This window comes from Meleagris gallopavo, chromosome 2, assembly GCF_000146605.3.
Source record: "Meleagris gallopavo isolate NT-WF06-2002-E0010 breed Aviagen turkey brand Nicholas breeding stock chromosome 2, Turkey_5.1, whole genome shotgun sequence".
In the NCBI taxonomy this organism is placed as follows: Eukaryota; Metazoa; Chordata; class Aves; order Galliformes; family Phasianidae; genus Meleagris; species Meleagris gallopavo.
In genome coordinates, this window is record NC_015012.2 from 103,249,720 (window position 1) to 103,261,988 (window position 12,269).

The following is a 12,269-nucleotide window of genomic DNA, read 5'->3' on the forward strand; positions in this document are numbered from 1 at the left end:
TGTGAGGGGAAGTTCTTTACAGAGAGAGTGGTGAGGTGCTGGAACAGCTGCCCAGAGAGGCTGTGGATGCCCCGTCCGTCCCTGGAGGTGTTGAAGGCCAGGTTGGATGGGGCCCTGGGCAGCCTGGGCTGGTATGAAATGTGGAGGTTGGTGGCCCTGCATGTGGCAGGGGGTTGGAGCTTTGTGATCCTTGAGGTCCCTTCCAACCCTGGCCATTCTGTTTTTCTGTGAACAGAACAAGCAACACTATTATTGTTGTCCATGTGGTTTTTACAGTGAAAGATGTGGTATCCTTTCAAAATAGTGGCTGTGTGAAACTCTCTGCTTGAGCCCTACTGCTGTGTCAGTGGGTAGATCTGGAGATCTGTCTTGGTAGGTAGTGGGATGCACTTCTGTCGGTGAACCACAGCTGCTGCAGCATTTCTGTGAGGGATTTGGCTGAGTATTTATTCACAGTATTTAGTGTAGCTGAACTAGGAAGTGTTGAGAAGGCTTAGGTTTTTTCTTCTTTTTTTTTTAACCTTCATTGTAGGTTACGTTTCTCCATGAAGAAAGAACAGAGAGCCTGAAAGATGCAAAACGGGAGCAAAGTAGCACAGGTAGAGTTCAAAGGAGATCTGCAAAGGTGGCAATCTACTATCTCCATGAGCTAGCTGGAGAAGAGCTGGCCAAAGAGTGGCCCAAGAGAAGAGTGCCGCAGGACTTGATTCCAGATGATAGGAAGGTATAAGACCTTAAAAATGCTATACAGTGTTTGAATCTTTCTCCCTATCAAATGAGTCTGGTAGTGCTATCTTCCCAGTGCTGCCAGATTTACTGGCCCTTGGAATTTAATACTGAGGAAATGATACCTTGTGGAAGAGATGAAGTTTTTCACACTTTCTGATCTTAAATTAAGCTATGACTACATTAGCAATTACTATGGTGTAAGTATTTTATTCAGGCAGGCTGTAGTGGCTTTACAGCTACAATAGCAATAGTACTTTAATTTCCAGTAGTCTCAAGTATGAAAGCAGTTATAGACAGTATGTTGCTCACAAGTTAGTATTCTAGTATTTAAGGGGGTTTCCAGATTCAGTTATGTTTGTAGATGGGTGGGAGAAGACTGTTTATTGAGAGTTTGGCTATTAGAAGTGCTGTTTCACTTTCTACCCTGTCACAAAAACAGGGAGAGGAAAGGGATGTGTTTGTCACATTGTGTAGCTAGCTTTGCTTTCCAGCTTTCAATTCCATCTCTTTATCTCAGCTGAAATACACCCGTCCTGGATTGCCCACATTTAGTCAAGATGTGCTGTGCAAATGGAAAACAGAAATAAAGATGTACCGAAGAGTCCACTGTCCAAATCAGGTAATTCTTTCTGAAGACTCAAAGGTGGCTGATTTCAGGTCTGTATGAGCCAACAGCTTTCCATAGCCTTGAAACTGCAGTTTCTGTCTCTGCAGGAGAGAAATTCTGCTCCGTCTCTGTATGGTGGTTCACTGTAGCTAAGACCCTGTTTGATCCCTCTGGGGATGTGTTTGTCCTCTTCTGAGCTAATAACTTTCAGAATTAGACAGCTTTCAGGCCCCATTGAAGGAAGCTATCATGGTGATGCATATGATGTGGAGTGCCAAGGATCTGGATACAGAGACAAAGACTTCCCCCTCCCTGTCCCACTCACAACGCTCTCCTCATTACTAACTATAAGAATCACAGTATGATGTCTTACTTCATTTACACCCAGAAAGCAGCTGTCCTACTTCACCAGGCAGTATCCCAGAAGCACGCCTTGCACTTAATCTCCTGTTTCAGGTTCTGAGCTGTCAGCTGAGCATAATCTAGTATCCTGAGACCGACACACCTACAGCTCCACATGGGGTAGGCCTTAAAGCTGCCTTTTAATGGGGACCATTGATGTTACATGCAGCAGTTCAGCTCTGTGCCACTAGGTACAAGGTGAGGGCAGGAGAGGTTGTAGTGTCGCCTTCTTGTGACATGTGCTTCATTCAAAACAAATCTATGATCTTAGTCAGGCTTTTGATAGAGGGTGATTGTAACTCACTAAAATCTTAAGTCCCTTGTGAAGGTCTTTACAAGAAGCTTTCTGGCTCTCTACGACTTGATATCTCCTTTCCTCTTCCTGTCTTATACCTTTGGGTAATGTGTTCCGGATAATAAGACTCTCTTAACTGGGAAGAAGTGATTTCTAACTAAACTTTTGCTGACACAGACAATTTTTGCCGTTTCAGGGTTGTGAATCTGCATATGGCACTCTCTCAGGACTCAAATCTCACCTCGGCACTTGCACCCTGGTTGGTAGCATTCCTTGTACTTACTGTCTTTCATACCAGTATCCTGACTGTGCCTGTCCATCTGATATACCTTTGTTCAACCCACTGTCCTGCCATCTCCTAATCAGAATTTCTCACAATTTGAGTGCTTCTCTATGTGCCAGTGGGGTTGCCATTGTAAACACCGTTTGAAGGAAGGAGGGAGCATTTTAATGGTATGCATTTTAGTGAAGCTGCAGTCCTACCTTTAGATCCAAAAATGCAAGAGCATTTTTTTACAGGTACAGCACTAGAGACCTTACAGAATCTCACAGGGTTGTTCTGTGCTTTGTGGATGTAGCTGGTCTATCATGTCAGTGTTCCTGTACAGATAAAGCATTGTCTGGTATGAATAAGAGATTGTACTTCTTACTGCTAGGTTACATCTGTACAAGATAGAAGTACATTATATAGTGTATCAGCCTCCTAAGGAGCAATAGGTGATATATTTCTTTGTTTTGGTGCCAGGGAGATTTTGTGGCTGGCAAATACAAGTGTCTCCTGTGTGAGAAAGAATTCATTTCAGAGAGTGGAGTCAAGTATCATATCAACTCTGCACACGCTGAGGTAAGGCAAGGAGAATTGAAGTCCTCAAGCCTTAGTTTGTGGGGAAGGGTCTTGGGAAGGAATTGCACGCTGCCTACCCTATTTTACTCTTTCCTTGCTTGCTGCTGGTAGTGGGGCCCTGAGCTCAAGTGGCATTTGATTGCTTAAACATAGCTACTTTTATGTGTTGGTCTGGGGAACAAATGTTGTGTCATGTCACAGGTCTTGGCCTGGGTGATTGCTGTTCAGTTTAGCTTTTCACCATTTTCTCTGCCTTTAGACAGCCAATTTCTAAGTCAGATCTGACTGTTCTGAGACAAAGTGACACCTGATGAGAAGCTTCAGAGAGCAGAGCTTTGTTAGTTACTTTTCTAGATCTCATGTTTCAACAAACATTTGTCTCATGGATTCAACTTTCATTATAAGTCCTGCTAAACTTTGTGTGGTGTTTCCACTACTAGTACCAATCTGTTGCCTTCTAACCCTCCAGGACTGGTTTGATATGAACACAAATACCACCAAAAGCTTTGAGAAACTAATGAAAATCCGCCAAAGAGAAGAGCAGAGGAAGCAACGGAAGAAACATCCTTTGACCCAAGGCAAAAAGAAGAGAACTGGGTCCTTGGCTACTAAGAAGCTCCCCAGTGCTAGAGCTGAGAAAATGAGAAGTAAGAGAGGCCGTCCAAAGCAAGTGCACAGTGAGAACGAGAGAAGTGAGGAAATGGAACCTCAAGTTGCACAGAGAGACAAATTTCCAAAATCCAGCCACAAGCGAGGCCGGAAATAAACCCTAGGAGATGGGAAGAAGTAATTCTAAATCTTTTCAGTTACAAGCTCTGTTTCTTTCAGTCTCATCACCCACAGCCTCATAACCCACAGGATTAACACAAGCAACTGAATGCCTTTGGGACTGTGACTTCATTCCCTCTGTGATGCGTGTTTTGGAACTGTTGCATCTGGTCAGTTGTGAGAAACTGTGAACCAAAGCTGTGGTACAGAGACAGTCTGTCCCGGTTTAGGAGAGGCAAGGGGATTAGCAGTGTACCCACTGTGGTTTTTGTTCTGGTTGCAGTCTCAGTTTGAGTCACATTAGTTGCTTGTTTAGGACTTTCAGCACAGTAGCTCATTTTGTCATCTTCCTCTGATGATGGGTGAGATCAGGGTTCTTTTTAAGCAGTTCTCCCTATAAGGAGCTGGCTAGCACAGTGTTTACATCATTTAAGATGCTTTCTTGCACAGTATGCACACAAACTAAGCAGTGCTGTGCAAAATGCAAAGGCTTTAGCTTGCCTGGTGTATTCTTTAATAACTGGGCATTGAATGGATGAAGAAGCTCTTCCCATTCTGTGAGGAATAAATATTCACTGGCCTTTTGGAGACCCTCAGTGACAACATCGTAAGGATGGCCTGCGTAGGCCCTCTGAAGCCAGCTTGTTTCAGACTCAACGGGGAAACAAACTCGCTTCAAGATGGTACATATCTACAATTGCAGCATTGGTAATGCTGCAGCCTAGGTAACGCTGCAGCCTGGAACCCATTGAGCTGCCTTGCCCCAGTGCACTGTGCTTTGTCATGCTCATGTAGTGTCCTTTTCTCTGCAAGTGAGTACTGTAGATTCTTTCTTTGTTACATTACATATTTCTGTTCAATACTACCGCTGTTATGTGGATGAGATATTTTAGCAGTGGCTTCCCTGTGTGGGAAAGAATAAAAGAAGGGGGTTAATTTTCTTTTTTTTCTTTTTAAGTCACATGTTGGTGTGAATTCTGGGGCATAGGGAATATCTTCTTGTGCTCCAGAAATGCACCAGGTATTAGGGAAACTAGCATGAAGCAGCAGCACGGGCAGTGCTGCTCTGTCTGTCAGAGAATGTATTCTCTCTGTTATCCAAAGACCCAGTATCCCAAGAAGTTGCAAAACTTGACCTTTTTCTTGCAGGTTTGCCAGCAGGAGAATAGACAGGTGGCTCCATGCTGTTTCCCTGTGAATTTTCCCAGGCTAACAAAACAGGCAGCTGGTGCTTAAGTTCACAGGGAAGCCATTGCAGCCCTTGGTGAACAGGCAGACTTACACATGCGTGTTACTACCAGAAATATATTGGCCCTGGTACTGGGAAGCACTATGGCCAGGGTGTCCTCGAGAGCTGCCTATGCACTAAGCAAAGCAGTAAGTAGTGAGACAGCACACAGTGCTCCATTATGATTGACATAGTGCTTACACTGCTTTGCTGGTTTTTTTTTAACCAGTTGTCACTCTGGTTGCAGTACTGCACCAAAAGTATAAACGTGTGCAGGGTGTACAAGGCTTGCAGCCAGAGGGGCAAAATAAAAATGTCACCAGTGTGAGAATGTGGTTTCTTGTCCGTTTGGTGTGTGGTATTCTGGCACCATCCCTACCTGCACAACACACCCCAGCCTGCTCACTTGGTTGTCATGCATGCTTACTGATGCTATTCGTTTCTCCACCCCGTTCCCCTTCAGTGCTGCCCTCTGCACAACTGTGCTTTGACCACGTTTACTGCCTTACTGATGGGCAACAAGATAAGCCCCTGCATTAAAGGAGGCTTTCCTTAGTGGGTTTTGGTCTATAGTCCTGTTTGCTGTCACTTTTAAGCCATTAATCAGCCTTGCTTTCTGGCTATGGGTACTTCTTTGTGACCATCTGGATTTTGTATTTACATCAAGATTGTATTCCCCCCACGTTACGTGATGTGTGGGGAAAAACACCATTATCCAAGAGTCCGTCCACAACCTGTTCATTCTCAGCTCTGTGTTAGGGCAGCTCATCTGCTGTCTTGGCTCAAGCTGATGAGTTGGTGGCACTGTTTCTGAGGAGTGTAATCTGTTTAGAAGCACCTGCTTCCTCCTGTAGGTGAACTAAGGCAGGCTACCCAGCATGCATGCAGCGTACTGCTTGGAGGCATGGGAAAATCCAGGCTCAAGGAAGGGACTGAAAGTTGGGAATTCTGTCATGTGGATCTAGGCTTAATAACATATAAAAGTTGTACTACAGCCTATTGTGCTAAGATGTACTGTTTAAGCACCTGTGAGTCTACAGTTCACTCCTTCGTCAACGGTTCAGTTAGCCCAGCCCTCTGCAATTCCAGGTCAAAAACACTACCCCAGCATATTTGCCTTGGCAGTTACAAATAGAATTTGAGCATGTATATATTTAGAAAGAGATCAGTTTCAATGTGAACGAAGTGACAGAAGAGACCAGCTGGTCACCAAGTAGTTGTTCCTGTGATTCATTACTCCAAAAGCAATGTGCCTTACTTCTCATTGGGATTGTTTTCAATTTCAGCTTCTGCATCTCTTATTGCTTGATCCTAGTAAATCAAATAGCCTTTACAGTATGGGAGGTTTCTTCCTGCGTATTTTCGATCATAAATAACTCCATGTAATTTTCTATATGAGCTAAAGAGGTTTTCTAGTTTCATTCAAAACAGTTTTCTTTTATTGTTGTTGTTCTGATTGTTGCTGATGTTTTATGTATTTAGCAGTGCAGAGACAGGAAACAGAAACCAAATGAAGTATTCTGTAATAGTCTTTCTAACGTAGAATGCGATGATGATGTTGCTCTGCTCTTACCTATCTTTTTTTCACCCCCACAACTGTGTCATTATGCTGTTTATGTTCACTTTGCAATCTGCTCTATTAAATATCATTTTCAGTTCTGGAATTTGGTTGGAGGGCCTATTTCCTTTGTTTCTAGGATGTTTGCAAGGTTTCAATCCAGGCAGCACACTATCCACTGATCTGTCCTCTGTACAACACTACGATACATTTCACTGCATAGCAGAGGCCGTAATTCAGTGTGGTTTTGCTTGAGCCACCCTTTGAGATAACTTTGTTGTATAGTTTCTCATTGCTTTCATTTTCCATCAGCTTTTTTACCCTGCAGATTTGCATTGTAATTGTTTTATATTTTCATTAGCATTGTTGTTAGAAAATATATAAGATAGCTGCAGACTCTGGCAAACTCTGGAACAAATCCTTATTTACAATATTTAGTAACTAGCATTTAAGATACTGCACACATACTTGTATGACCATATGGGCAAGAACAATGCCTTACAGAAACTGACCGTGTCAATAGTTACTTTCACCAACCCAGACTTGTTATTTAATTAAAAATGTTTACAGAAATCTGTTCTCTGTGAAACCATGTTGGTTGGTTTTACTTACGATGTCGTTCAGTGTCAGTTTTGCTGTTGGTTTGGTGAGACGACTTCAGACTGATGAGCTGTGAGCGCTCTGTTTGCCATTATTTACACAGTGGTACAGTGCTGGCTTTCATTCCTTGTCCTGAAGAGAAAACATGGAGGGTTGGTTTTTTGTTGTTCTGTTTGGTTTGAATGACAGTGAACTTACAGAATCAAAGAATGGTTTGGGTTGGAAGGGACCTCAAGGATGACGAAGCTCCAACCCCCTGCCACATGCAGGGCCACCAACCTCCACATTTCATACCAGCCCAGGCTGCCCAGGGCCTTCAACACCTCCAGGGATGGACGGGGCATCCACAGCCTCTCTGGGCAGCTGTTCCAGCACCTCACCACTCTCTCTGTAAAGAGCTGACATCCAGCCTAAATCTTCCCTCCTTCAACTTCAAACCATTTCCCCTTGTCCTGCAGTTATCTACCCATTCAAAGAGGTGATTCCCCTGCTGTTTGTAGGCTCCCTTTAGGTACTGAAAGGCTGCAATGAGGTCACCCCACAGCCTTCTTTTCTCCAGGCTGAACAAGCCCAGCTCCCTCAGCCTGTCTTTGTAGGAGAGGTGCTCCAGCTCCCTGATCATCTTTGTGGCTCCTCTGGACCCTCTCCAACAGCTCTCTGTCTTTCTTGTACTGGGGGCTCCAGATCTGGATGCAGTGCTGCAGATGGGGCCTCACAAGAGCAGAGTAGAGGGTGACAATCCCCTCCCTGTCCCTGCTGGCCACCCCTCTTCTGATGGAGCCCAACTTACAGCAGCTCACTTCTGCATCTGCAAGAAATACATCCAACTTGTTTTTCAATATCTCCCATGGTGAGGACAACACACTGCCATACAGGCTCTTCCACAGGTTCCTCGCAGAGGCATTATGTATAACTTGGATGTTTCACTGTGCATTGTCACGGGTAGCAGTTCTTGAAGCAATTTGGACCTCAGTGATGGCAGTGACCTGCACAGTAGGTGGCTGGAGGGATGATGTCACCCTGGGACACAGCCTGGCTGGAATGATGGGCATAAAACCAACACCACTAAACATGATCAATTTCTCAAAGTGTTGCTTGACTGAAGGCCAGCTTTCTTCAAAATTAAGTAGGTCAATTTTGTAATTAAAATACAGCAAGATTAGTAAAGATTTGGGGGGGGAGGGAATAAATTCGACAGTACTGCTTATTAATTAGTGCAGTGTCTCTTCATGTATGTTGTATCAGTTTCAAAAATCCATCTGAGCTACCCTCATAGGTTTCCTAAATCACAGAATCAGAGGATCGTTTTGAGTTGGAAGGGACCTTTAGAGGTCCTCTCATCTGACTCCAGTGAACAGGGCATGGAAGAGCAGTGTGGTGGTGCTGAGCCACCTACCAGTGTTAAACCACCCCACCAGGAGATGTTCCTGGCCAGTGCTGGAAATGAGTCCTTTTCAGCCAAGAGTTAATGTCATACCTAGTTTCTAACTAGGACACCTTTGATTTTATTCCTAGCTATTTAATATTATGCAACCTCCCTCCATAGACCAAAGGGGCCTTTAACCTTCAGCACATTTTCCCAGCTCTGTGTATGCAGAAAATGATAACCTTTGGGTTTCTTTTTTAAGAGCTCGAACTCTTTTTGTCTCCCTGTGAGACGTTTCCCATTCCACAGATCGTTGTTTTCTCTGTGCTCCCCAAACGTTTGTGTTCTTTTGAGGTGAGGCTCCAGGTCAGTTTCTACATCTCCCATGCCTGCTTTTCCCATCTACAGACAGAACAATCTTCACGGTTTACATAACCACAGAGGATGATGCGTGTCCCTGCTGCCCTTGAATCCCTTTCAGCCGTTGCTTTGCAGGATGCAGGTTTAGCACAGCCTGCTTTAAGCACGTCAGCTATGCCTACACTAAGAAATTAGAGAAGGCCAGAGACCATTTCCAGGCAGTAAAGTCTGACCATCCTAGCTGTTTAATTGGGGTTTAACCCCATTGATGCTTTCCCACACTATTTCCAGGCACTCTTCAAGACATCGGCATATTGCAGTCTGGGTACACACATCCTATTCTGGCCAGTTTAGTAGCTGTGGAAGGGACAATTGTTCAGCTCACCCCAGCACCTGGAAGAAGTACTGGGCACGAATGCATGAGCACCATTTTGTCCAAGGGATTCAGCCTGTGAGAGCCTTGGAGAGCATCCCTGTGCCCCACCGGTGGTCCCAGTGGTAAATTGTGGTTACAGTAAAAGTGTGTTTCATGTTTGGATGGGAGGGCAGCTCTGCAGACTTGCAAGGCTGGGAATAGGTGGGAATACTGCTGCATAACGAAGCAGGCTCCTCTGTCATCAAGGATGCCCCAGAGCAACACAGCCACAGTGAGAATTTGGGCATCAGCAAGCTGAAAATCATGATAGACAGCTCCAGTCCACTGTTGTACTTCAAGCACAAGGTCCCAGTCTATCCGAAGGTATTGCACTCCATCCCTGGCCAAGACAGATCTTTATGATCTCCTGAACAAAAGCGAATATTTTTCTTCAGATCAGCCTGAGTCTGGACTTGCAATCATAGAATCCTTACAGTTGGAAGGGACCTTCAAAGGCCATCTTGTGCAACTCCCTGCAATGAGCAGGGACGCTCACAGCTCCCATCAGGGTGCTCAGAGCCTGATCCAGGCTTACCTTGAAAGCCTCCTGGCATGGGGCATCCTCCACATCTCTTTATTTTTCTTTTCCTTTTTGCTGTGCCATTGTGTTCTGAGCTAAAGATTGCAGTGGAGAGGTTGTTATTCATCCTCTGTCGCAATTAAGCTTTCAATGAAAGTAATACATTGAATTGAATACATTGAATTTTGGCACATATGCAATTGAATATTTAAGTTGTATTTAAAAAAAAAATGCATATTTTAAAAGGGGCTTGATAGCCATTAAAAGTGTTCAGTCATCTCTGTCTTTGCAGTCTGTAAGTACTTAGAAGTGCAGTGGAATAACCCCCTCTTGTTTTATAATAATACTTTTAAAATAACACTTTCCTGTCAAATTGCTTTTCATTTTATCAGGCTCTTGGCTTCAATGCCTTCATGTGGTGTAAATGCATCTAAAGAGGGGCTGTAAGAAAGAAGGGAACAAGTTCTTTGGCAGGGTCTATTGTAACAGGACACAGGGAAATCATTTTGAACTAAAAGAGGGGAGATTTAGACTGGATATAAAGAAGTTTTTTTACAATATCATCATATCATAGAGTCAGAGAATGGCCTGGGTTGAAAAGGAGCACAATGCTCATCCAGTTCCAACCCCCTGCTATGTGCAGGTCACCAACCAGCAGACCAGGCTGCCCAGAGCCACATCCAGCCTGGCCTTGAATGCCTGCAGGGATGGGGCATCCACAGCCTCCTTGGGCAACCTGTTCCAGTGCCTCACCACCCTCTGGGTGAAAAACTTCCCCCTAATATCCAACCTAAACCTCCCCTGTGGTGGTGAGGCATTGGTACAGGTTACTCAGAGAGGTGGTGGATGTCCCTGCAGACACCCAGGGTCAGGCTGGCTGGGCTCTGAGCACTGATGGAGCTGTGGGTGTCCCTGTTTGTTGCAGGGAGTTGGACCAGGTGGCCTTTAAAGGGTCTCTTCCAACTCAAACCATTCTATGTTTCTATGAAATGATGTGGGAAGGGGTGAGTGGTAACATTATTCATCAGGGATTGTCGTACCACTGGATCAATAACCAAGGCACCCATATCTCAAACACCTTGTGCTGTCCAGTTGTCCCATCTTTAAAAAAGGATCGGCTAGGAAATACGGTAAGGAGCTACAGTGACACAAATGGTGCAATGCGCACGCATAGAGAATAACGATTAACCACCTCTTACAATAGAAACTGGGAAGCACCAAAAGAAGTAATTGGGCAGCTGGTCTAAACCCAACAGAATAAATTACATTTCACATTGCACATAATTACATAGCAAAATTCTTGGCTTCAGAGTACCCTATGATAATAAAAAGTATTGATGTCTGTTCTTGGGCAGCACTGAACATCCCCCAAGCCAATTATGCTAAAAAATTACCATCTCCAAATGAACAAAAAAAGGAAGATTAGGAGTTATTAGTGACTTGCAGAAGGACTTCACGTTTCATAAAGATTATAATCTCAAAGAGTTGCTATCTACCACCTGCTGATGGAGCTGAGCCACACATTTGAATCATAGACTTGTTCAGGTTGGAGAAGACCTCTCAGATCCCCAGGTCCAGTCCCAACCCACCCCACCATGCCCACTGACCACAATGCTGCATCCCCACGGTTCTGGAACACCTCCAGGGATGATGACCCCACCACTCCCTGGGCAGCTGTGCCACTGCAGCACTGCTCTTTTGGAGGCAGGAGTGGGGCTGTGAGGTCCTTCCATCCCAACCACCTGTGATTCTGTGATACCAAATGCAGACAGGTGAGAGGAATGGCTGGGCAGAGCCCCATTGGGGTCACGACTGGTGGTGTTATTGGGCCCAGCTGGGCATGCAGTGCCTCTCCTGCCAGAGAGGGAGTGGAATGCAGCTGGCACAGACTGCAGCACTGTGGGGATAACATCACTCCAGTTTTGAAGAAAGGGAAAAGGGAGAGCCACAGAACTACGGGCTGGTGAGCTTCACCTCTGTGCTGGGATACGATGGAGTGACAGCATCAGTGGACAGAGGGAGGGCAACTGATGTCCTCTGCCTGGCTTTGTGCACGGCCTCGGATGTTGGCCTGTAGATATTGGCTGCCCAGAGAGGCTGTGGATGCCCCGTCCATCCCTGGAGGTGTTGAAGGCCAGGTTGGATGGGGCCCTGGGCAGCCTGGGCTGGTGTTAAATGTGGAGGTTGGTGGCCCTGCATGTGGCAGGGGGTTGGAGCTTCATGATCCTTGAGGTCCCTTCCAACTCTGGCCGTTCTGTGATTCTGTGGTCCTGCATCACGTTCTTATCTCTGCACAGAAGAGATGTGGATTTGAAGGCTGTGAAGAAGGGATTGGTTGGAAGGTCGCAGCGGGAGGCTCTGTGTCCATCCGGGTGGACCAGCGGCGTCCCCACAAGGGTCAGCATTGGGACGGGACGCGTTCGGGCAGCGGGCCCACGGGATGCTAACGAGGTTGAACGAGGCCAGAGGAGCAAAGCGCCGCGTTCGGGTCGGGGCAACCAGAGACGCGAAGATTTGAGAACCAAAGAACGACGGCGCAAGGCGCTGCGGTGCCGCTCGGGGCTGCGGGGCGGAGCC

General features: G+C 45.6%; 2 protein-coding genes and 1 long non-coding RNA gene across 5 annotated transcripts in view; 2 read left to right on the forward strand and 1 right to left on the reverse strand.

The window, feature by feature from the left end:
* The window catches only part of ZNF512 (zinc finger protein 512), an 18,630-nt gene extending 12,093 nt beyond the window's left edge, over positions 1-6,537 (forward strand). For both annotated transcript variants that reach the window (XM_010708003.3, XM_010708004.3), the window contains exons 10-14: positions 533-724; positions 1,247-1,348; positions 2,230-2,292; positions 2,779-2,877; positions 3,347-6,537. In XM_010708003.3, the coding sequence (XP_010706305.1) occupies positions 533-724; positions 1,247-1,348; positions 2,230-2,292; positions 2,779-2,877; positions 3,347-3,643 (753 nt within the window). In that variant the 3' untranslated portion in view covers positions 3,644-6,537. The remainder of the gene's footprint in view (positions 1-532; positions 725-1,246; positions 1,349-2,229; positions 2,293-2,778; positions 2,878-3,346) is intronic.
* LOC109366327 overlaps positions 1-12,269 on the reverse strand; it is a 16,439-nt gene that overhangs the window by 3,239 nt on the left and 931 nt on the right. Inside the window, exon 2 of the long non-coding RNA XR_002112614.2 lies at positions 7,044-7,163. This is a non-coding gene — a long non-coding RNA (uncharacterized LOC109366327). The remainder of the gene's footprint in view (positions 1-7,043; positions 7,164-12,269) is intronic.
* FNDC4 (fibronectin type III domain containing 4) overlaps positions 11,338-12,269 on the forward strand; it is a 6,814-nt gene continuing 5,882 nt past the window's right edge. The window contains exon 1 of one of the 2 annotated variants that reach the window (XM_031552620.1): positions 11,338-11,464. In XM_031552620.1, coding sequence (XP_031408480.1) covers positions 11,455-11,464 — 10 coding nt within the window. In that variant the 5' untranslated portion in view covers positions 11,338-11,454. The remainder of the gene's footprint in view (positions 11,465-12,269) is intronic. The other variant, XM_010708005.3, reaches the window with a different exon arrangement.